We start from the raw sequence: 24,858 nt of genomic DNA on the forward strand, positions 1-24,858 counted from the left end.
CGGCTGGCGCGACCTGCTTTTTTCGGAATTACCTACGAATATCGAGAAATCGTACCTTTGAGTGCCGCGCGCTCCCGCGGGGGAGGAGCACCCTCGACCTCGATCCATCACAGCGAAATCCAAAATATTCGACAACGCGACGAGACGAAATATCGGCCGAGCGATTCTGCGATCGGGGACCGAGCCGACTCGTGGCGCGCGCGGCAGGGTTGTTCGTCAGACAAATGCCAGCGAGTTCCTGAGGTTCTGAGATTTTTCACGCGAAAATCCTGGATTTCTCGCGTGCCTGCAGAGCCTGCTATTTTTATTAGATCTGCGTTCTTGTTTCGGTCGAGGGTGCAAATGCACGTACAGGGTGTTCGGCGACTGGTAGGGAAAAATTTAAGGGATGTTTAAGCCTAGAAGGTTTTCGAGGGACGCGGGAGACGAATGCAGGCTCATTTTGATTCAGAATAGAATTTCTATTTCAACCTAGTTTTAGGAAAAACTAATATAGAGAAACGCATTTTGAATATTATATACTTTACTTCTTCTTAAACGAAGATTCATGATGATTCATAATAGAATTCAGATGATTCATAATAGATCAAGATGATTCGTAATAGAATTTCTATTTCAACCTAGTTTTGGGAAAAAATAATACAGAGAAATGCATTTTGAATATTATATACTTTACTTCTTCTTAAACGAAGATTCGTGATGATTCATAATAGAATTCAGATGATTCATAATAGAATTTCTATTTCAACCTAGTTTTGGGAAAAAATAATACAGAGAAACGCATTTTGAATATTATATACTTTACCTCTTCTTAAACGAAGAAAAGATTGTGTTATTGGTGCGATGTTACGATGTATAAAAGATATAGTTAGCAAGGAACAATTTTGCTAGTTAATGATCCAACGTTTCGATTCATGTTTGGACCATTCTTAAGGAAAGTAGGTAAAGTACATTACTTCTGCCAAAAGAAACTAAAAAAATTGATGAGATGCTGTTGTTTAAATGTACCATGCATATGCTTATGTAAATCGTGGAAAACTTACATGTTACTAAATTAAAAAGTTGTTATAATGAATTTGCATTACGTGTGAGAGATATAAAGAAAGGACACAACGGGGAGATGAGAAGATAACGCTAATAGCTTCACAGCACGTGTGCCTAATAAACAGTGACTGAAGGTCTTCTAGTCACAACGAAAACGAACGTACCTAGAGTGTCTGTATGATATCGAGAAGAAAGCATATATACTGTTAGTAATATACATATAGAGCCAATTTACAATCTATTAGACGATCTCAATTAGCTACTTTTTTTACCATTATATGGTAATCCAAACTTAATTACACATTCAATGAAAATGGTCATAAAATCCAGAAATTACTGATTGTGTTAAAATGAATGATAAGATCTAAAGAATCAAGAAAAATAAAGACTTTGTAATGGAAGCTTTACTTCTTTTTAGTTTTCTCTACACCTGATACATTAAATAAATGTACCTATTGTATGATTCTTAGATTCTTACTGCACTGTATTTAGGATCAAAGTGATCCTGCATTCGTCGTATGAGGGTTAATATTTAACACACTATCGTCCTGAAGGGTATTAATTTTTCCGCAGATTGGCGCCGATCGTCTGGTCAGGTATTAATACGTTTTACACGGGACGTACATTAAGTGCGTGTGAGTCGAGCTCGATCTATGACTCGCAGATGGGGTGTTAATATTTATTTAGTAAACAAGTAAACCATAACAAAGTAAATATATACAGTTAGTTGAAAGAATATAACAGGTTTTTAAAGATTTGTTGCGCATACAGTTGGTCAAAGAATGTTATTCCTCGATCACGACTAAAAACCAACGATGGGATTAGTTGGCCTCTCGAAACATGTAAAATAGTCTCACATGTATTTTTCATATATGAGATAATCCATGCATTGGTGTGCTGTCTCCAAATATTAAAATTAATTAATTTGTGTGCCCCAGTTAAACAAAGTACAGTTATTCAGATGTTTTATACATCCTCTTACAAAAGTAGATTTAACCACGCAGACTCTGTCTGTTGCATTTTTTAAACGAACCCTTCAGGCGCTATTGGAATTGTACCTTTCCAAATTTCTTGAATGTCTCGAATCTATGTTTAATTTTTGTGCATTAAAGACCCATATCTCGTTTATATACTGATATATAAATTTAGTGTACAATAACATAATAATTAATCAGACTAGTCATAGGCGGATAATACACGAATAAGTGAACGATGAGTTTTTCTATACAGAAGCAGACAGTTGCTAATAAATGGAGCAAGTGTGTTAAATTTAGTCATGACTAGTATGTCAGCATATATCAAATATCAATTCAACATCTTATGAGCTAAGAAGAGGTCGAATATAAAACGTCTAGCTTTATGTGGTACTAAATTTAACTCTTTCTGAATTTGCCCATTGTCAGAATCCAGTATAGACATATGACGATCTATATGGCGAACAGCTAAAATGGTACTGTATAGAAGGATGATAGTTGAATGGAGAAAGCTTTCAGTGCTAAAATTGAATTTCAAGAAATGTGTCTCGAAACATTATAAAATTAAATATTCCTTAAGTGTAATGAAGTATAGAAGAACTGTTCTGGTAGTAAAAAAGAAATTGAATTCTTAAAAGTTTTCTCTACAGTTAAGACAATAGAGGAGGAGGAGATATTATTTAAATTTTAAAAGCAAATTATATTAAGAATAAAATATTTCATGTTCAGCAATATTAGAGGACTCCCCCATCGCACAGTTGCCTCTTATTTAAGTGAACAAAATTACACTAGGCTGTAAATGAGACTAAAATATTTACAATATGAATAATATTTTCGTTACTGCGTATAATAAACGAATACTATTACTAGAGTAAATATGGAATGGATCGTGGAGAATTGTTCTGAATAATTTCACGATTGAAATTGAGCAATTTTTAATCAGCATATTTTCCTTCGATTCATAAAATAATTCAGGATTAATTATCGGAAGGACTGTAGATATTAATTAGAAAACTGCGGAGGGGCAAATTCTTTGTTCTCCCTCGTACCAATGCTACAAATCTAGTTTGGAAGTAGGAACTAATCACACGACCAGATTGCATTCTACCAACATTTGAAATTCACTGGAAGAAATGAGGAAGTTAAAATGCAAAATTGCTATCTGCAGGGCAGGCACGTTGATCTACATACATCGATTCTAGTGCAGATTAAGTTTTTAGGGATTAGCTTGGATATTAAAACACAAATTGGTACAAGGTACGAAATCTCGAATATGGCACGTATGCGAAGCCAGATAAATCTGTCTCAATCAGAATTGAAATATGTCCCCACGATGTGGACGCGTGACATAAATCATTATGACATAATAGAGAAATTCTTTCGATGTCAGCCACTGCGTATAACCAGCGTATTCAACCGAACGGATATCAGTTCTTCGGTAAAAATAACGTCGATCTGTAACAGACTGACCTTCCGTTCTGGTCAGTTTGAATCATGTCAAATATTTCAAACAAAATTTAACTTTGATAGACAGGAAATTCGTACAAAAAATATTTGGTATTTCACTCTAGCGAGGCAGGGACCCAAGGAAGTGTAAAGAATCATTTATGTTTGAAAATTTGGGTTGGAGCTCGCAGTGAAATGAAATTTTACCAAAATATACAGAAGAATATATCGTAAATGGACTTTGAAGTTTTATAAAAAATCAAACTGTTGTAGATGCATTTTGAAGGAAAGAGTTTGAGGAAAAACTTGTGTCATGCTTTAAAAGTATCGTAATGCCTACTTTGCTTATGGAACTTTATATATTTTTGAATGTGTATACACTAACGTGCCTAAGTATTTGGATACATTGGTATTATTAGAAATGCATTGAATACACTTCAAGTAAAGTTCCCTAGTATAATTTTGGCTGCAGTTCTTATGACAGACGATTATTGTATAAGATTTAGAAATACTGATGAGAATAATATTTGACATCACTTTATATAAATAGAGATATGTGTTTCATGTAATCCCAATAAAGTAAAAATGTCCACATACTTATGTACACTACTGATTTATTGTGCACTTTTTAGATTTTCTGTAAATCCATAAAAATCCGCAATCTAATCATGAGAATTGCTAATACAGAAATTTTTCTTCATTTTATTAAAACATACAAGCCCTAAAAAGGACTTATTTAGCTGCACGTTACAAACAAGAATACAAACAAGGTGTTTAACGCATACAATAGAAAGTAACAAAATGACATATAAGAAAAGGCAAAATCAAATTTGTAGTTTGAAAACAGAAGAAAATATACAACGACAAGCAGAGGTACAAGGTTTAGAAAGAAAAATTACAATACATAAGGGTAGAATAAAGCGCAGTCTTCTCAGTGAAGCAACTAATTTAGTCCTTTGAGTGTGGTACAAAGAACATTGTCATAAAACATGATTTAGATCTTCACTAGAGGAGTTATATTTATACTTGCTTTCCTGAGTTATAACTAAAGAGAAGGGCAGGTTGTAATGATCAGACTTCATCCTATTAACAGCAACAATAAAATTTCTTTGGAGATTTTTGTGAGTAAACCAAGGAGAGCTATAGCCACTATAGAAATTATGAGAGAATTTTTTTCTCTTAAATAAACCCTGCTGTTTTAAAAATTCATTATTATCGTCTTTCACTATTTTCCTAAATGAAGCATAAAGATCTGTAAAAGGAATGTGAATAATATCTAGAGTTACAAAGGGTAGCCTTCTTGGCAGCCTAATCAGACCTCTCATTCCCCTCAACTCCCGCGTGTGATGGAACCCAGAAAGATTTAATAAATCTGTTGTTGGAGATAGAGTAAAAAAGATAGAGTTTTCATTTGATTTCGTGAATGTACGGATTGACTTTAACGTCAATTTTTTGTGACTGCAGTTTCGACAAGGCACTGAGAGAGTCCGAAAATACGAGGAAACTGGCCCGTATGAAGTAAAGCAATATCAGAAGCACCATTGAAAGCAATACACTCTGCTGTGAAAATAGAGGCATTGCAATTAATAGCTCGCTTTATACATGTATTGAATTCAGGCACATACAAGCCGAACTAACACCGACAGAGTCAAAAGTCTTGCTGCCGTTTTTAAAGATTGATCTAGTGTTGAGATTATTGAAGGCTGCCAGAAACGTAGAGTTGACTAATACAGAAGTTACACTTATTTTTAACACTTTTGCATCATGGTTTCCCTTAACCAGAGCGAACTAATTATCCAGCGATAAAAATAAATAACTTTTCTTCTAATATTAATACCTATCGAGCTTTCATGTACTAAATATCCGCGAGGCATGGCACGTACTAAAATTATAATTCCACTAAATTCACCCTGAACATTTCACATTATCATCCAATTTAGTTGAAACAAAATAAACCAGCTGAGGGTGTATGAACCGTGTAGAGAAATCGAAACACTTCATCGATAGACGCATAAACATGCATATTCGATTCGATTCGATTAATTGAATCGCGTGCAACGAGCCCCCGTGAAATATTAACCAATTTTAAACCACGGAATTAAATATACTGCCCTTGAGCGCGAGCATGCGAAACGCGCGCGTTATAGTCGCGGTATCTCCGACATTTGAATAATTGAAAAGGGTCCGCGCTAGATCAGAAATCGCTGGAATGAGATTAATTAAGCTCGTCCTGCTTCCGCGCGTGTGCCAGGTGACAACGAGCGGCGTTAATGCTATGCAAAGTGCATTGTGTACGTGCGCGATCGCGATCGCGTCGTCGCGAAATGGTTAATTGGATTATTTTCTAATTTCAATCGGAACTTTCGCCATCCTGTTATTTCGTTGCCACGTAAATCCGCCAAATGAATGCGCGTCACTTAAATTCCCTCGTTTGAAGGTAATCATTGATGATGTATAATTATTACTGACATAAATAACATGACGACGTCGTTTTTCTGTTTACTAGTCATTTTCAAGGTGCGGATTGATTGCTTAGCGACGGGTAATTTATTCATGAGACTGGAGAATAGCATTTTTCTGTCGAGGATTATCTTGGACGCTGACAGTTGTGGATGGGAATGAGAAATATCACTTTTTGTTTTTATTAATTTAATATTTATATTTTTTAAGAGACTGATAAGTAATTTGGAAGATTAGTTTAAACACCGTGTGACCATGAATTAACGTTTTATTAAAGAATCTAGCAAGTACTTATCAATTAACGTACCGTATAATTAGCTTCATTAGCAGGTGTCCCAGTTTTTGACATCGTAAATTAATTTTTGGATTGCTAAATATTGGATAATTGGCCTTGCGTCAAACTTGATTAATCATGGTGTTCCAATTTTAGCTTCCCTTTGATTCTACTTTTCTTTTAGAACCTGATATCCTTATAAATTAGTTTTTGCTCTGGTAAACCAATAGAGAATTTTGTAACAGTGAAATGCATCTTCAAACTTAATTCTGCGTCTCTCCTACTCTTGTTCTTTCAACAGTGATTTATGGATGAATACTATGCAAGTGTTGTTGCAGAAATGCATACACTCGATATAATAATAGAAAGGTAAATTGATATTCCCGCATAGAGACTGATAGAGTTTCCAGGAATCAATACAATTTGTTCAGTTGTATCATATGATATTCGACCATGCTTAATTCGCCATTACGTATCTTAATACGCTAATTTTGTCGTACGCAAAATTTGCAGTCCGCTATGCAATACAGAACAAGCATGATCGTGTCCAAGGATTGGAATATTAGGGATGATTAATAATCATCCAGTTTCTATCAGCAATGAAACACATAATCGTATCGATATGTCCGCTGCATATGCATATTATGAAGTGCTGAATCACGAGATCGTAGGTATCACTAGTGACATATATTTTGATACGTTCAATCACAATATTTAATTTAACCAAAGAAAAAGAAGAAAATAAAAGAAACTTATTCGGAAAAAAGGTCTCACTAAACAGCTCCCAAATTGTTAGACAGTAAAGTATCTGTACATTTTAGATGAATTTCATGCTCCCTAAGTTAAAAAGTAATACCAAACACTTTGCCAGAAAACAATTAAACTTTTCACTATCATTTCTGAAGAGAAAATAGACCCCGGACAAGAAGCATTAAGTCAACACGACCTCAGAGTCAATATTTACCCTTGTGTACCTAGGTCCCATAGTCAAACAAAACCTGCAACTTCAATCCATCCACAATATCACTCATCTAAGTTCCTGTCCTATCAAGCAGCGTCTGCAAAGAGAAAAATCGACAGTCGCTGTCTAATAGGATCTTCCATGAGCAATGACTTCCTGTCACCTTAAAAGCAGACAACGTTCGCTTTACATTACGATGCGTTATAAGAAGTGCAAAATGCTCAGAGAACATCTATCCTCTGAGAGAGAAAATCAATCTTTAACTGTCCTTTCGTCAGAGAAGCACAATACTTAAGCGAAACTCTTTTACACAGGGTACTTTTTATTAAAACGTTCTCCTTCATTAGGAACAGGTAATAATAAAATTCTGAAGGTAAAATAAAATTCTAACAAGTTCCATTAATAATTTCCAAACGTACTCTACCTGGCCACGTGTTTGAAGCTGCAATTTTAGCTATTTTGCAAAACAATGGTCTATAACAAGCATTGTGTGCCCTCAAGGAAGAGAATCGATCTCCAACTGTCCTCTCGTCGAGGGTGTTTAATGTTAATGAAACATTTCTTTTATAGTTCGACCAAGGCGATGAGGGCTCTGGCGATACCAATCTCGAGATGCTCGACGGTTCAGGAGACATTGACATTAATAAGATAGTGAGTTGACGATACTGTCTCGCTGCAAAGCTTGCTGACAGTTCTACCTGCTGACCGATTGTTCGACTCATCCACAACTAACCCTATTTGAATTAACAGAACGTTTCTCTGTGTTCGTTAATTCGATACCAATGTTGGTGTGGCGTGGTGACTGGTCCGTGTGAAAAGAATAACTTTGTGTTAACAGCTGAATCGAGCTTGAATAAAACTGCTGCTCCCTCAGGGGGAATGGGAGAAAAATTGAGCCCCAGGTTCGCGCGTGTGCTTGTTACCTTGTAACCGTGGCTAACTTTTGTAACCGTACTAACAGCGGCTACAGGTAACGATCACACACGTTCCTGAATTTCTGTCTATCCGTGAAACGTAACACTCTGCCTCTTTTAACGCGGCTTGATCGTGCAACTTCCGATAACAAGTGCTGCTTTTATCATGTTAAGAGATTTAATTAAATTTGTTTGCGTTCTCGCGTAGCGTTTCATCGCTGAGCGATGCAACGAACCTGCTTAGAGCTTTACGAGTGAAAACGAGCTTACCACGGTGAGCAATAATTCTCCATTTCGGTGAGAACAAACTGCAGCGTTTGCTTGACTTTCGCCCCTCCTGGAGGTCTCGAAATTTGCACATTAGCAGCATTTTTGGGGTTGCTTAAAATGAGTCAACCTTTTGAGATCACCCATTGATAAATGTTAATATAAATCCTTTGTCTAGCTCACTGAAAATTCAGTTCCTGTAATTTTTGTGTTAGTTTTGACTGTGATTATTGTCTTACAAAATCTGGTAAATGGGTAAGCTTTAAATTTTGTATTTACACGAAGTAGATTATTTATTAATAGTCAGTAATATGGCAATTGTTAATAAGGTGGAAACAGTTCTTTTAGTAAAATATTTCAAATAATTTGTATTTTAAAGGTTATTTATTTTCTGTGAACAAAATTATACAGCTTAGAATAATACATATACTTAATCAAATTGGTAGTAATTTTCTTTTGTATTGTATCATACCGCCTGTATCAAAGTCCAATTAGAGCGATTCTTTCATAAATCATAATCAGCTCCAATTTTCTTTGAGCTTGTCATGAAATATTACTATTCAATTATAGGTTTCAATAATCAAGGAACGATCTAATAGCCGATAATTCGAAAATACTTTGAAGTACCGAGCGCACGATTTATTTATTCGACATGTTATTGCAGCTTATAAAGAGCGCGTCACATAAAACGTTTTAATTGCAATTCTTTAGAAAAGTCGAAGCTATAAAGCGATGCTCCATAAAGAATTCCATCGGAACCCGACTAGCTCGAAAGAAAACGTGAAAACTGCTTTATGGGGATAATCTCCTGAGGATTTCGATAATAATCGTGGAAATTTTAAGGGGATCTTGCATCGTCGATTGCACCTTAATCCTATTGTGTCTTAAAAAGTCTCAAACCATTCTGTCTTTACTATAAATTACTGCCTTATTCGAACTAAATTTGGGTCACTGGCTTCTTACGATCGATTTTAACTCGAACTGCCTACTAAATATTCGACGATTACATTTAACACAGAATCGAAAGTAATATTCGAATAAATTTAAAATGAAGTTAAATTTAAACGTCAAATCAAATTTACTGGAAGGCTTGGAGATCTTGATATATTAATCTGCATTTGATTTTAAATCCTTACAGTAAGAGGTACAGCTAATACAGCTATATCTAAGTTTATTATGAGTCAGGAATGTGAATGGTAATTTGCAAATGATGAAAATAGATGTAGTACCATCAACCATTTTTTTATCTTTTAAATGTATTTTCTATGCTTTCAAGAAACTAAAAATAGTCGATCGCTTTTCTCTAACAGAAAGGAGTTCAAATGATGTTTTAATAGAAGGATTACATTTTAGTAGATTTTCCTTAAATATGGAAAATATTCAGGAGAACGCTTATCTTCAGTTCCCTCTATTACGTTTATTAAGTGATGAGTTAATTTCAGAATTAAATTTTATATCTTTGCTATCTGCAAGAGACCGGAATGAAGAATGAAAAGTATCTATGTTACTATGTAGGTACATCAAGTTACATTAAAGTATTAATTATTCATATCCGCCTAAATTTCGTCAAATATTCTACATGGTAGTGACTCTAAGTAGAACAGTTCATATAATATGAGATACTAAACGAAAACTTCAATTTCATAGGTAACCAATTATCAAAGTGAATATTTGCTTTACTCTCGATTTTTCATTCATTTTTGTGAATTTAAAGATTATACAGAAATTTGTAGGACAGAATTAAAAACTCATATCCTCTTAATGTTTTCTTTAATCTATGTATAAAAGTGTTCATTCTCCTTTTGAAGGATTATATAATATTAATGGTGCAAAGACACTTCTGTATTATCTGCGTTTGTAATGAATCCTTTTGTACTAAATCAAATGCTAATTTAAATTGGACAGAAATAGGTATAAGTTCATTTATAGAAAACATTTCATTTAATATCAAATGACAACAAAGAAAATTAATTAATTGAAAAATTCTTCTTTTCCATAGCGTTATCCTCTATGTATTTTAATTTTTCGATTAGAAAATGAATAATTTTACTCACAATAAAAGAAATAAAAGAAAACACGAACAGATAAAGTAAACGCGTAATCTCCTCCAGCTTTGCACAGTACACGAATTGAAAATGAAACTATTATCGTCACTCAAATGGATCAGTGAACCATTATACTCTGCCCGTCGAGTGAAACAGGTATTCGCTGTCGAGAATCGCAAGATTCTGACAATCCCACATCAGATACGACGGACTTATCCCATAGATCGGATCCCGAAATCGAATTACTCTAATGAAATCACCGAACAGTGAATCGTGAAAGGGTAGATCGACTCGAAAACGGGTTCATCAAAATGCTGCAGCATCAAAGGCGTTTCCTCTGGATCGTGGTCCTCGTGTAGGCCCTTGTCTCCGACTTGCTGCCAGATTGTACGAACGATGAACAGAGAACAAGAGATCGGATGGTTCACTCTGGAATTCACAAAGCAGTTGCGTCTGTATAGGAGTGGAGAGTCGAGGGGTGTCAAAAAGGAACAGAAGGATCTCAAGATACGGAGAGACCGACTGAAGTGTAGGGGAAAGCCAGGAATAAATAGAAGCTGCGGAAAGATACGTACGAGGGCAGAGATGGTAAGAGAGAGAAAGAGACTAAGGGTGAATTTACTTCCTACCGTCTCACCACTTGGGTTGGCAATCTGGTCAGGCGATCCGACTCTGTCGAACTTGAAATTACTAACTAGAATTGACTTTGACGCGTCCAGTTAACCACATGCAGGACGCTTCCAGAATTTCGATTTTCAAGTGTTAGTGTGGCTGGGGAGTTCTGCTTAAAAGATTCTTAAATGAGTTAGAGTCACTTTAGGGGTAATTGGGTTAGTGAAAGTAGAGACTTCTTTTTCTAGTGATTTTTAATTCTAAAATGTGAGGCTAAATTCAACATAAAAGATAGTTGGTTTAATAAAGGTATTGACTATACATTTAGCAGTTTTAGTTTTGGAAAGGGGTGTTTCAGTGAAACAGTTTAATGTATGCTATTTACAACATTGTAAGTAGTTGCGTGTACGTACGTGTTTTTTGTTATGACTGACACCATAAAAATACAATAGAGTTACATTTACTAATACCTAAGACTAGAGTTGACAATCATAACGATACATTTCTAAATTCTCTTCTAAAAGTACAAACAATGAGTGTTTAGAAATTTATGGACAATAAGTAAAGGGAAAACTGAAGGTTCACTCAAAAAGGCATCAATTGTATAAGATGGAAATTCTCCCTTATTGCAAAATTTATATATTAAAACATTTCTATTTTCATCGTAAATCAGGCTTGCGTTTGTGTTCTGCTCATCTGACAGATTTATTATGACAAATAAGAATATAAAAAGTAAAGATACTGTGTAATCATTTTAGCTTTACACATATTGAAGCGTATGAGAGTCAGACAGTGCAATTCAATTTCTGACTCCCAATTTCAGCCATGAAGTTTTTCTATGCACCCAGTGTTAGCCTAACTCTTGCTTCATAACGTGTTAAACGTTCTTCCTTATCTTTTCCGCAAGGAAACAATATTTCTTCGGTGTTCGGTGGAACAAGTGCGCAAATGCAGGGTTTGTTCCCAGAAGTGCATCTGAATGTACATATACTCATAGAATTCTCCTTTGTGGAGCTGCTACAATGCTGTAGCGTACTGTTGGAGCTGAACTTCCGCGCGGCTGTATATCTTCGTGCAAATTCACAGTTCCTTCTATGGTAGGTTGTTTAGCCTCGGTGAGGAAAGAGGCTAATTTGGTTGTGATTTAGCCGCAAGTCTTTTGAATTTCATTAGAAAATGGCCTTTGATCTAGATAAAAAGGCCACGTCTTTTGCTCTTCCACGTGACCTACATTCGTTCCCTGTTTGGTTAGAAGTTTGTTCGGTTGATTAAATTTTGTATTTATTTCAATTATCCCCTTTGACGTTGAAGATTGAAATAAATGAAACGAAAGAAATGTGAACATTTTTATAAGGTTGTAAACTTAAATAATATGTTATTTTTATCGTGGTGTTTTTCTAGAAATGTATATTTTTGTGGCAACTATTTAGGAATGAACTGTAAGGGAAACAAATATTTATTTCACTTCTTTATTTACAGTCATTCTCTGAATCAATAGTATTAAATAATGAATAACTGACTTAGTAGTTCATGTTTGCATAAAACATACTTCTTCTGCGAGGCATTTGAACTTTATCAAGAAAAGACCTCTTCTAGAGGTTACTTCATCCCTTAAAATTGAGGTTGTGGAAGTTAATGAAGTGCACTCTATACTTTATCTACTTTCCAATTTTGCGCAGAGTTTTCATAAAATTTAATAACCAATCGCATAATTAACTATAGAAGAACGTCTCATTAGCTTATATAATGGTTTTCATTGTTAAAATAAACGTAAGCTTCAAAATTAGTGTCGCGATTTATAATACTATACTCAAAGTAGTGCAAATAGAATAAAAAATCGTTTAGCACCAAAAATCACTATATCATTATTAAAAGAATTCTCGCAAAACGAGACCCAAAAAATATTTAAATTACTCGTTTATGTCTCAGCGTGTAGGTAATCTTTAACACATCTCAACAAAACGATTACCACGCAATAAAAAAGGAGCTCAAGAATCCAAGTAGGTGATCATAGTAAGGTTTTATCCATGTGACAAGAGAATTGCGAACCTCTGAGCTGCGTTAATAACACATCACTCACGAAATCGATGACTGATCGCAATGGCACGTAACAATAGAAACGAGCGTGAACCAAGTCCGTTCCATTGGATTCGTTCACCCAGTATACGAGCATCCTGATCAACTGCACCACGCACGGCTGCATCTTTGCATCCCGCCGCTCAGTTCTAGTTCCTTCTCCAGAGTAGGATTTTACGGGTGAAATAAATTCCTCGACTCTTCCGAAGTTAGTGAAGATGCTGCAAGCGAGTTTTGCGAACAGGACTCGGCCTCGATACTAACCGAGGTCGAAAGACCGAAAGAAACTGCTCTTAATTATAATATTTTCGTTTGATCGAGTCGAAGCGAGTACCGACATTCCTCCTGCTCGATTTGAAATGAAAACCGTGTTAAATCTAGTGTGAGGGGGAGAAAACGGAGAAATGAAATTCCGAACTTTTGTTAGGTGGTGATGATAATAATTTGAGAGTTTAGATGTGTCGATTTATGATACTGTTGATGGAAATAGCCATGATTGGCGTGGTCAGCCACTTGGGAGTGTTTTGGAGGTCCAGAGGAATTGCAAGTGTTTTGTATTTTTGTTTCAAGTTTAGTAAGACTGGTTTAATTTGGATATGTCTCTCCTTCTTGACCCCTTAGAATGGGATTTAGAAATAATTTAATGCAGTAAAGGAGCAGTAGACAGAAAGCATTTGAGAAACTTATCTAGAAAACACCTTAAAAGATCACTCTTCACTTTCAACCCCTGAATATCTATTAGCATCCTGAGTAGTCTATCATACCCTGCGTGAATTATTTACTACTACTAAGACTACTGAACTCCTGCAAGCGTCGAATATAGTCCATAGAGAGGATCAAAAAGGATTTTCACACGCAGCTTGCGCAAAGCAGCTTACAGTATTCAAAGGGTCAAATGTGAATGGCCTCTGTTAGGTGTGCAAATTAACTCGATGCATCAGTTCACAAAATTCAATGCTTATTCTGAAAAAGTCAGATGCCAGTGTCATTCTTTTCTGTATACTTTGTTTCACTTATTAGGCATTTTACGAATCTTCTCATTGAGGAACAATATTACCAATTGTATTATGTGTTATATTATATTGTGAAATGTTCATTATCCAAATGCTGTTGAAAGTACCAGAACAAGTATGAATCAGAGGCGTCCACTGAATACACCACAGAAACGAGAATTCCCTAGCTCAAAGGATAGATCATCTCCTTTGTCTCTTTGCAGCATGTGGACAAGCATTATTATAAATGGTTATAAAATGACTTGTTTATTCTTACTGTATGCTGCTTCACAAACGCCAGTATTTATGCTGTTGTATTGTGCAGTTAATTACTATGTTTTCCTGCAACATATGATGTCTTGCAAAGATCAAGGTCAATAGTTCAAAATATATAACTGCTTTAGTAAGTCCCCCGAATTAATTTATACACCAAATAATGTCTATTCTGTCTATTCTGCTACAACCTACAATTGTGCAACAATGAAAATTGTGGAAAGAGTTTTGGGTTAGAATAGATGTCACTGTAAAGTCAACAGCTGACTTATAGATGTGCAAATGCTCTTGGATTTCTCCAGAGAATTTAAGGGCTCAGTGCACGCATCAGTGGAATTACGGCGCATAGCGGCTGTATAGTGTTTCTGAGTTTATGCAGTCGCTGGGAATTCCAAGAGAAATGAATGTAAAAAATTAGCCTGACATCCCATGGATCACGAGTTATAGGAAGAGATGAGAGGGATGAGAAGCAAAGCAGCTGAAGTAATACCAGAGAAACGAAAATTAAATTCAATTCCCTTGCCGATTTACAGATGTATGGCGTAACAAAAGGGCTATACGTACTCTCATTCAATGAATACACATGTGCGTTGTTTTCTTTTTCAGTCGTATGCGCTTATTTATTGAAAGGCGTTTCTTTTGCTTCTGTCTTAGTATGATCAAGAAAATGCTACTGTTATAATAGTAGCTAAGGTAATTAAAATGCAGCCACAATATTTAAGTAAAACAAACAATGAATAGACGAGATTGAGAAATTAATTTAATAAGTACATTTTACGGCGCTGAAACGAAAGGTTTGTAATTTATAGTTTATAATTCTTTTGTGCATTTTACGAGATTCGAATGACAAATGAAGTGTATTACTGAATTGATATTTTAATAAGAGAAATTTTTCAATGTGATATATTAGCCAGAAAATAAACAATCAATAACTGCCAATGAAAGATTGACCACGATAAATTCGCATCGTTACTAATAATTATTGGAAAGTACTTAGGGCGAATATGTGCTAACCGTTCCGCTTGATTTAACCAAAACTTCATTAATCTCCGTCACTTTGCACGACACTATTCATTTTTCAGGGTGTGAAAAGTGACTCGAAAATGGACTCCTCGATAGCTTTAAATTTAAATATAGTTATTTTCGAACGAAGATATTTGAAGCATTTAAAATTGTTAAAAAGCAAAACCGATACAGGAATCTAAAATAAATCAATCCTATTTAAGATAATGCATGAAAATCACATTTAATTTATAATTGGAAAGGTGCATAAATTCATTAAGCTAATTCCACAATTAATGAATTTCAAGTTTAGAACTTAATCTCATAAACTGGTAATGTATTGATTTCATAGCTCTTTTTATACAGAGATAAAGTAAAAAGAATTGCGCACATTCTTTTCGTACAGAAAAAAGAAATTTCTTTTAATACACCTCACGAATACATCCACAAATTTATTATTTTGTTTGCACATTGATCTAGCACTTCAGAATCCATTTCCCACTAGAATTGAAATTAAATGTTTGCGATGACCACTGGAAAAGTAGTTTATTATTATACATTTACTTATTATTAGTGGTAAAATTTTTAGGGTGTGAATCGTATTATGGTCCCTCTGCTAGATATCAATAACCATCCATTTATAAAGACTTTCATTCAAATAAAAGCATAAACGTTTCAATCTTCTTCCACCAAGTATCCAAATACTTATAAACGGTGACGTATGTCGTTTTGTTTTAGTACCACGAATATTTTCGTCGCTGTTTGTGTTGCCGAGTCAGTGTTCCACTAATATTTTACTAACGCTTGAGAGGCTTCTGTCTGAGAGACGTCACTAATGCACAGCTCTCTCAAACGACATACTACACCTACCGCAATTTCGATGGCGAATCTCCTGGAATGGAATGATTTCTTTACTTCCTAAGGATATATAAATCAAATGGGCGCAGCGCGCAATCAATCACAGCCATAAGCGATGTAACTCCTACTTCGTTCCTTCTTCCTTTACCCCCCCCACCCCTCTTCCGTTTCCTCTTCCTCTTCAACTATATCGCGTTACATATAAATCACGTTTAGCGTTCTTATTCACTGTCCCTTTTTACCATATGTTTTCAGTTCGGACGAGACGATGACGAAGACAGAAGCGAGGAAAGCAATCCACCGCCATTCATCACACCCCCTCCTCCCAATCCGAACTGTGAGTAATCGCGAAGAATTCGCGAGTTTATTTAATCACAGTCTCGCTGATGGGAAACAGTCACGTTTCACGTCGGCGGCGATGTTGAAGTTACATCGAAAAACGCTTCTTTAATCTCGAACGCCATTACTGATACACTCTGTCGGAAATATTTGACGAACTTCGCTGAAGACTCGTGGGCTAATCAATTTCCTTCTACCTGGCGTTTCGAGAGCTCGTCCAACGAAAAATTTATCATTTTATTGACCATTTTGTAAATTGGACTTTCAGTTTTGACTTCTTGGTTCTTATTAGATTTAGTTGTACGTCTTGTAAGCAACCTGTTTAGTTAATGAAGTTTGAGATTTAGTGACGATTTAAAGAGGGATTTTATTTATTTCATTATTTGTACTTGTATTTTAATTCAGCATTGCTTTTGCCTCTATTAGACAAAGGGCCAAAAGGTGATAAAGGTGATAAAGGAGACAAGGGAGAGAGTGTACGAGGACCTCCAGGACCTCCTGGTCCACCTGGTCAGGATGAGGTAAATATTTATGTTAATAGTTACGATTTAGCAAATCTGAAGCTAAAAGTAGATATACAATTAAGTAACTTTTATTTTTCTATTTTCGTAACGATGACTGCGAGGAAAAGAGTGTAATAGCGAGCTTAGGGAATAAATGATTTATTACACGAAATGCAATTCTTAAAGTAAGAAGTGTAGAAAAGTTTGCTACAGGTAAATCTTAACTTTACACTTTGTTCGAAATTATAAAGTACTTCACACCGCGGTCAGAAAGCAAAAATTATTATTCATATTTGCGGTATATTAAATAATATATTTAAACGCTAGGAGAATAAAGCAACCACGGAAATCGATGAGTACTAAGTTCTCTTACATGCTAATTACTAATTTAAATTTAAATTAAAGTTTAATATCAACTTGCGTTTACCGAAACAGTCCGTACAAATTCTGTGTTGCGGCTAGAACGGATAAATGTTTGCATAATTTATGTAAATTGCGCTTACCGAACTATGCTGTGTAATATGTATCATGGATTATTAACTTATCTAATAAGTAATATGATGCATCTCCATATTGCACAATGAAAGAATATAATTAACTATAACGTAAATGGATATATTTAATGCTAATAACAAATACAGAGGAACAAGAAAAGTACAGTATTTTCGATTTTGTTGACTACAAAAAATAAACACAATATACTTGTTCCAAAATACTACAAATTTGGAAAGAAAATTATTTCTGTTCATTACTAGTAATATAGTTTTCACTGTTTGTGCCCAGAAATGTGAACCTAGATGTATCATTTCAAAGATCATAACTTTTATTAACTTCGACTTTATAGTATTTGATACATTCTTTATTTCTTAAAGTAAAGGAAAGGATTTAGTTACGTCTTAGACATGATGAAAAAGGCGAAACATTTAATTATTCACCAGCAGTATATCTTTTAATATTAAACAAAATTTACATTGCTTATGAATGCTTCCTATAGTCAGTACACCGAAGATGTTCCACCATTAGCAATCCTTGAACAAACCATGAAGCTCTAGTTTCAGTGGTTTAGTAGTCTACACACGTATAAAGGCAAACTGAACGCAATGCGCATATTGCAGGACACATTGTAGTTCCTATCAGGTTTCACGTATAATTATGCAACAGTATATTGTTCTGTTTGAATGATTGTCAATTGTTCCAATTACTTATTGTTTCTAGGGCGAATAGTGAAGTGTAAAATTATAGAATTATTTCTAGAGCAATTCTGCTTAAGTTACAGAGAGATTATGTATTTCTGTATTTTTGTGTTTCTGTATTGAATGAATGAATTCAGTAGTAAGAGTCTGTATTAAGGCGGACGATACAGGTTGATTTCGTGTTACATAGTTGAAAGATTAATATTCGCCTTCTATGGTGAAAGGGAACATTACATAATAATAGGGATTTGAGGCAAACGTTCACTGCAATTGCGGTTTGTGACAAGTTATAATTATTAAATACTTACTGGTTTCAAAAATATAGCAATTATCATTTATTTTATTTCAAGTTTGTTTATTACAATGGAAGTAGATTAAACTAATAATTGAATTCAATGAATGCAATACCAGAAATGAAAACATGAATAAGTAGGTAATTCAAGTTACCAAGATGTATCGAACAAATCTGGCTTTAGTAAAATTAAGTTATTTCTCCAAAAATTTAATGCTTTACGTCTTGCATATCGATTGGAGACTTGTTATTTAACTTTCTCATATCGCACATATTCTATTTTTTGAGGCTTTCTTTTAATATTACATACTAGAACCTCATTCCAGTAGTATAGGTAAATATTAATACAGACAAGCCTGCTTCTGTTTGAGAAAATTAAAAAACCATTCACTTCGTTTTTTTCATTAATTTGTCTTTCCAGTCTTTAGAATCTCTTTTTGTTCCTATTTTGCAACAATTTTTTCATAATATCGTAAAATAGAAATTAATACATTCGTGACTGTAAATTCGATACCGTCCACTGTAACTGAAAAATTTTTTCATTATGCAGTATTGACGCATAATGAAGAAGCGTCAGAACGCAGAAGCGTCATCCAACCCGAATATTTTAAACCAAAATCAAAAATATTTCCTGTTAATTAATAGTCCTTCATTCATTAATAGTCCTGATCATCTAAAATCAGAAGCATGAAGCACTTCAACTATTTCTGAAAAAAATGCTTTAAAATTTCAAACTTTAGAATTCCAATTCAAGTAGATACCAATATTATGTACTTACTAAAAGCATTGATTTAATATATTTGATATGAATGCGTGGTATTTCGTGAATATTTTGTTAATGGCGATGAATGTTCAATTCTAAGATCTTTCCATTATACCAGATATATACGTGTACAGGTGCATTTCAGCAATAATAATTCAGCATCGGTTGCGCATATGAAGCGGGGCTGAATGCATTCCAATCTAGAATCACTCATTTATCTTGTTACTCGAGCAAGCCAATTTAGCCAGGACGCTGAAGTACTGGTAACCACAGCATGTAACATTGATTACGTAGGGAACTGCTTTCATGATATTCACTATCTTCCAACATTATCGATGTATGGATGCCAACTACACTTATTAAATACTCTCGATACAGTCTATCATTAACGACAGAGTCACTGTTTAAAGTAATAGATGTAACTATTTGGGTATTAAATCTAAATTAGTGTCAAAGCATTTTGTCTGTAGGTACATATATTACCATTTATGAAACATAAATGAGAAGTACAATAAAAAATAAAGGCACAGTTAAATAAAATGTCATTAGAAACTTCTGTACACTACTTATTTTTCATCATACACAGATTTACAAAGTTTACAGAATTTACAATAAAATTAGAATTATTATAAAGAACAAACTTTCATTTTCAACCAATAGATCTTCGACTGTGGGCTGCTGAAAATCATACAAAACGTTTCACCAATAGAATTAACTGTCATACTTTATGTGATCAAAACTTGAGTACCTGTACAGTCAAAAATCCGTTTTACAATGTCCATTAATGTCTCTGAGCTCAGTCTATACACTAATCGTAGCTTCCTAAATGAACTTAGTCGCCATTGGAGCTGGGTACAAAAATGGTGCTAACTCGACAATAAATTAGAGTAGAAGCTAAGCCTGTCTACGGTGATAAACTGATCAAAATGCCGCAGGGTCCGCAAGGCAAGAAGGGAGAGCCTGGCACGTGCACCTGCAATGCAACAGCCTTGATGGCGTCCTTTACGATGCCAAAGATGATCCAGGGGCCGAAAGGGGAGCAAGGATTACCAGGGCAGGAAGGAAAACAAGGGCAAATGGGGCTAACGGTATTGACACTTTGTAAAAACCAGTTCGCGAAGAGCGTTCCGTCGATCTGGGCGGAAATGAAAAGATGTCTGTGAAATAAAGCACATTTTCATGAACGTGACAAGTAATTTCACCACACCTTTACACGCGCAAACGCGTTCGCGGATTTTATAGTCGGTCTCCGCTCGTGAGGATCGAATCGAGAGAGCTCACACGCGTGAAATTAATTTCATGATTCTTCTTCATTCTTGAAGTTCAAATAGACTGTGGCTTCATTGTCCAGCGTGTACATAATCCTCGAATCATTTGCACAGGGCGCAGCGGGACCACCTGGAGAGAGAGGACTCGAAGGACCGCCAGGACCTAAGGGTGACAAAGGAGACACGGGTGGCGCTGGACCGGAAGGGCCTCAAGGGCAAAAAGGAGAACCTGGTCGCGATGGAATACCAGGCGAGAAGGGGGCGCAAGGACCACCAGGACCGCCTGGAAAGGGCGAGTTCTCCGGTTACGATGTAAGTAGCGTATCAAATTAGTTTTGCTCGCCTCTTTCGACAAGACACGAGGTCGTTAATCATGGCCATGAAAGGAGCTTGCATCGTTAAGTGTTTGCATGCGATGCAAGACAAGTGCAGTGACCTTAACGATGGAACTAGTGAACTATTATAAGCGCGATGCATTTTACACGTTCTAGGATCGGTAAGAGTTGGAACTTTTTCTGCGTGATCGACGATTTTGAATTGTTTTCTGTATAGGGTAATTCATGAAATTAATAAGAAATTTATGAACTAGTTTGTTGTGGTTCAGGAAAAGATTTATATTGTGGAAAAATGTAGCTATTTTGCGATAATTAGATGCTTTTGACGAGATAAAAGTAATTTTCCAGAACTATTTTCATTTTTCAGTATGCAATGTCTGTAGTATAGAAAATTTCAAATGATATTCTAAAGAATTTGAACAATCACAAGAAGAATAAATATTTCGATTTAAATTAATTACTAGAACATTCTACAAAGAAAATTGTCCGAAAAGTATCCCAAAATTTGTATCAATCTATGACAGTTCTTTAACGTTCGAGCTCTACCAAATCATGAAAATTTCATAATTTTTCCAGAATTATTTTCTCGTACATGTTTGATATTTTTTCCACAAACTGTGTCGTTTTCCATAACTTGGACCATTCTGGAAGAATAAAACCTTGTACGGTCCAGAGACGGTAATTACTGCCTATCAAGTCCAAAAGTATGTGTTTCTGTAAAGAAGATCTCCATATGTAAGAATCAATATCCTGAACAGTATTTCTATTCAGCTATACAATCACGTTAACCCACAAAAAAAAGGCAATTTCACATAATACGACTTAATACCATGCTGTCAAAGCCACAAGTAGCAGTAGAAGTACGACTCCCATCGAAGGAATCAAGCCCTAATTAAAACGTTTCGTAAACGGCCCAATTACGACCCCTAGGTATCGATTAAACGGGCAGCAGCATAACGAAGGAAGTCAGAATTACTCTCAGACAAAGGCATTCCTTCCGGGGTTGTCTGTTCCCGCGCAAAGCCCTCCGATTGTAATTCCAATACGTTTCCTTTCCCCCAGTGGCGCGCCTAAATTTACACCCTCATTTAACCTTCCCTAGCCCGTAAACGTACACGCATTCACGTCCAATAAACTAGCGCGATCGCGTAGCATTGGCGCGGGACTGGCCCCTAAACAGACGAGAATATTAACCGCCAGGAAGAGACCAGGAGATCGGAGCTTCATAACATTAATTTCTGTCGTGCCCTCCGTTGCCGAAGAAATTTTCTCGTCGTACAATGACCCTCTTATTCCCCGACTTCCTTGAACCTTACCAGCGACTATTTCCTTCTCCCATGAATCTTCACAGTTCCTGATGAACGAGACCCCAAATTGACAGCAACTCGCCGCGCAAATTCCGCTGAGGATCATAAAGGAAAAATTTTTAAAAGGGGATGTATTGTTGGAAGTATCAATACGATAGTGGTTTTCCTTAGATAGTGGTTTCCTCCAGATAATGGGAATATTATTGTATTGCCAAAACTATTATACGACTGAGACCAGGGACTTGTATTACTGAAACAATTTTTTACTGTCGAAATCATTGACTTACTCTACTGAAACCATTGGTTTGTACTACTGAAACCATTCATTTATAAGAGGCGCTTAAATACTTGAGTTATATTACTGAAGTCTTTCATTTTGTAGGTAGTACTGAAGTCAGTGAGTAGCGTTTCAGATGCACCGAATTGTACTACTGAATCCAGTAATTTGCAGATATTACTGAAACGATTAACTTGTTTCACTGGATTAATTCATTTGTAGGTGCTACTGAACCCACTGATTAACATTATTGTCATCGAGGATCTATGTTACTGAAGCGTCAGATTTATACTACTGATACCATTGACTCCCGGTGCCGAAATCATTGACTTACTCTACTGAAACCATTGGCTTAAACTACTGAAACCATTGGCTTGTACTACTGAAACCATTCATTTATAAGAGGCGCTTAAATATTTGAGTTATATTACTGAAGTCTTTCATTTTGTAGGTAGTACTGAAGCCAGTGAGTAGCGTTTCAGATGCATCGAATTGTACTACTGAATCCAGTCATTTACAGATATTACTGATACAATTAACTAGCATTACTAAATTAATTCATTTGTAGGTGTTACTGAAACCATTAATTAGCATTATTGACATCACTGATTTATGTTACTGGAACAACACACTTACTATTAACACCATTCGAACTCTACTGAAATCCCTTGTACCACTAAAACTATTCCACAACCACAATTACTCTCCTCTTAATTTTCCCCTTAGTTTACCCGCTAAACTCCCCCCTTTTCACCAATCTTCCTCCACCTAAACACACTGTGTACACACCTACAATCGTCGTCGTTTCCACGGAAAGAGCAGCGACAAGAAGTTCGCAGATGGAAATGGAACTCCATATCGGCCCGCGGGGAATAAGTAACTGTGCATGTAATAAAAGCGCGTCTCTGCGCGTCCATCTCTTCCCTTCTGCCTCATTCGTACCCCTTTCCAGGCGGCTTCCTTCTCGCGACTTTCGTTTCCTACCGCGTCTGTTTCACGCGGCTGCGAAACAACTAGAGCCGAGGAGGAAGAATCGTGTTTGTGTTAATACTTCCACGCAGGGCGCATTTTCACCTGCGGATACATCGGCAAACGCGAGCTGGATGACCTATTTCCGTCGGTGGCTAACGTGGAAATTAAATAGGGTGCGAAGCACGGCTGATGCCGCAGTGAAAAATGAAGCTGCATTTTGGTATTCCGCGGACGGAGCGCGATGCGCATTTGGAACACGTTCGGCGACTCGACCGCTTTCTGCGCCCCGCGTGTACTCACCGCCCCTTTTGTCTTTCACGAAATTCTACGAGGCTTCTTTTATTAGCTGCTTTTGTCTACGTGACGCGTTCGCCGCATTACTCATTGTAATTAATGATGGAGAGCCTTGGGAATTCGCGGCGCGTGTAACGAATTGAATATCAAATGAGGATATTTGGAAGGTTAGCTACTTTCCTACACCAAGGTTTCGGGGCGGAATGGAATTTTGGGAAGTTGGTGTTTCCTAGCGAATTTTGAAGAGGTAAATCTTTGTGGAACTGGGGAAGCTGTGTGAATATTAATGGGATGATTAGAGGAGTAGAATAATTAAACGTGGTTGGATATTAATATTTGTTTCGGTAGTTTGTAATTTATTTTTTTATTAATATTCTTGGGGGATGTCGGTTAACGTCTTGGAATTGAACTAGATAGTGTCATTAGCTTAATTTTGACAAATTATAGATTCTAATAAACTCTACTGTAGGCACAGTAGTTAGAAATTTCAAGACATGCATACAAGTATTTTTTACTCTTTCCTTTTGAAATATTTGGTTTCTAAAAATTCTTGTGTAATAAGTTTGTATGAAGCTACGAATCACCTGCATAATTTAGAATAGTGAAAAATTTTTAGTCGACTGCAATATTCTACCAAAGGGGTTCGTTTAAACGATCCCAGATAAATTCATCCAGAAATCAAATGATGAGTAACTCTGTTAAAAACTCCTGTATTATCGCGGAACAGATAATTTACAAGTTTTTAATTACAAAAAGTTGAAACGAACGTCATCCACTATTCAAAGATTAATTATGGAGTTCCAAGAAAATAGCCGAAATCGGAGAAAGAGGACTGTGTAACATGCATTCAGCGATTAGCTCGATATTTGCATACATTCGGGGATTAAAGGAAGAAAAATTGCCGAGGAAAAAGAACAAAAGGCGGCCTAGAATCTCCATTGTGCGGATAACTGATCTTTATTCGCTCCAGTCGGAATCAGAACGGAGTGAATTTCGGTAACGATGGCGACTCAATGAAAGTATTATCGCGATAACTGGGATCGTAGTTGCGATCGTTGGCTGGGAATAGGATTTTCTGTACTTTCCTGTGCTTTTAACTCACTTGACCGCGGACAAA

The 24,858-nt window shown here is 35.9% G+C and overlaps 1 protein-coding gene across 4 annotated transcripts in view; it reads left to right on the forward strand.

The window, feature by feature from the left end:
* Mp (collagen XV/XVIII-type protein multiplexin) overlaps window positions 1–24,858 on the forward strand; it is a 273,211-nt gene that overhangs the window by 230,878 nt on the left and 17,475 nt on the right. For 3 of the 4 annotated variants that reach the window (XM_076386974.1, XM_076386975.1, XM_076386976.1), the window contains exons 3-6: window positions 16,454–16,535; window positions 16,964–17,058; window positions 20,224–20,376; window positions 20,671–20,868. In XM_076386974.1, coding sequence (XP_076243089.1) covers window positions 16,454–16,535; window positions 16,964–17,058; window positions 20,224–20,376; window positions 20,671–20,868 — 528 coding nt within the window. The remainder of the gene's footprint in view (window positions 1–16,453; window positions 16,536–16,963; window positions 17,059–20,223; window positions 20,377–20,670; window positions 20,869–24,858) is intronic. The other variant, XM_076386977.1, reaches the window with a different exon arrangement.

This window comes from Calliopsis andreniformis, chromosome 10, assembly GCF_051401765.1.
Source record: "Calliopsis andreniformis isolate RMS-2024a chromosome 10, iyCalAndr_principal, whole genome shotgun sequence".
Taxonomy (NCBI): domain Eukaryota; kingdom Metazoa; phylum Arthropoda; class Insecta; order Hymenoptera; family Andrenidae; genus Calliopsis; species Calliopsis andreniformis.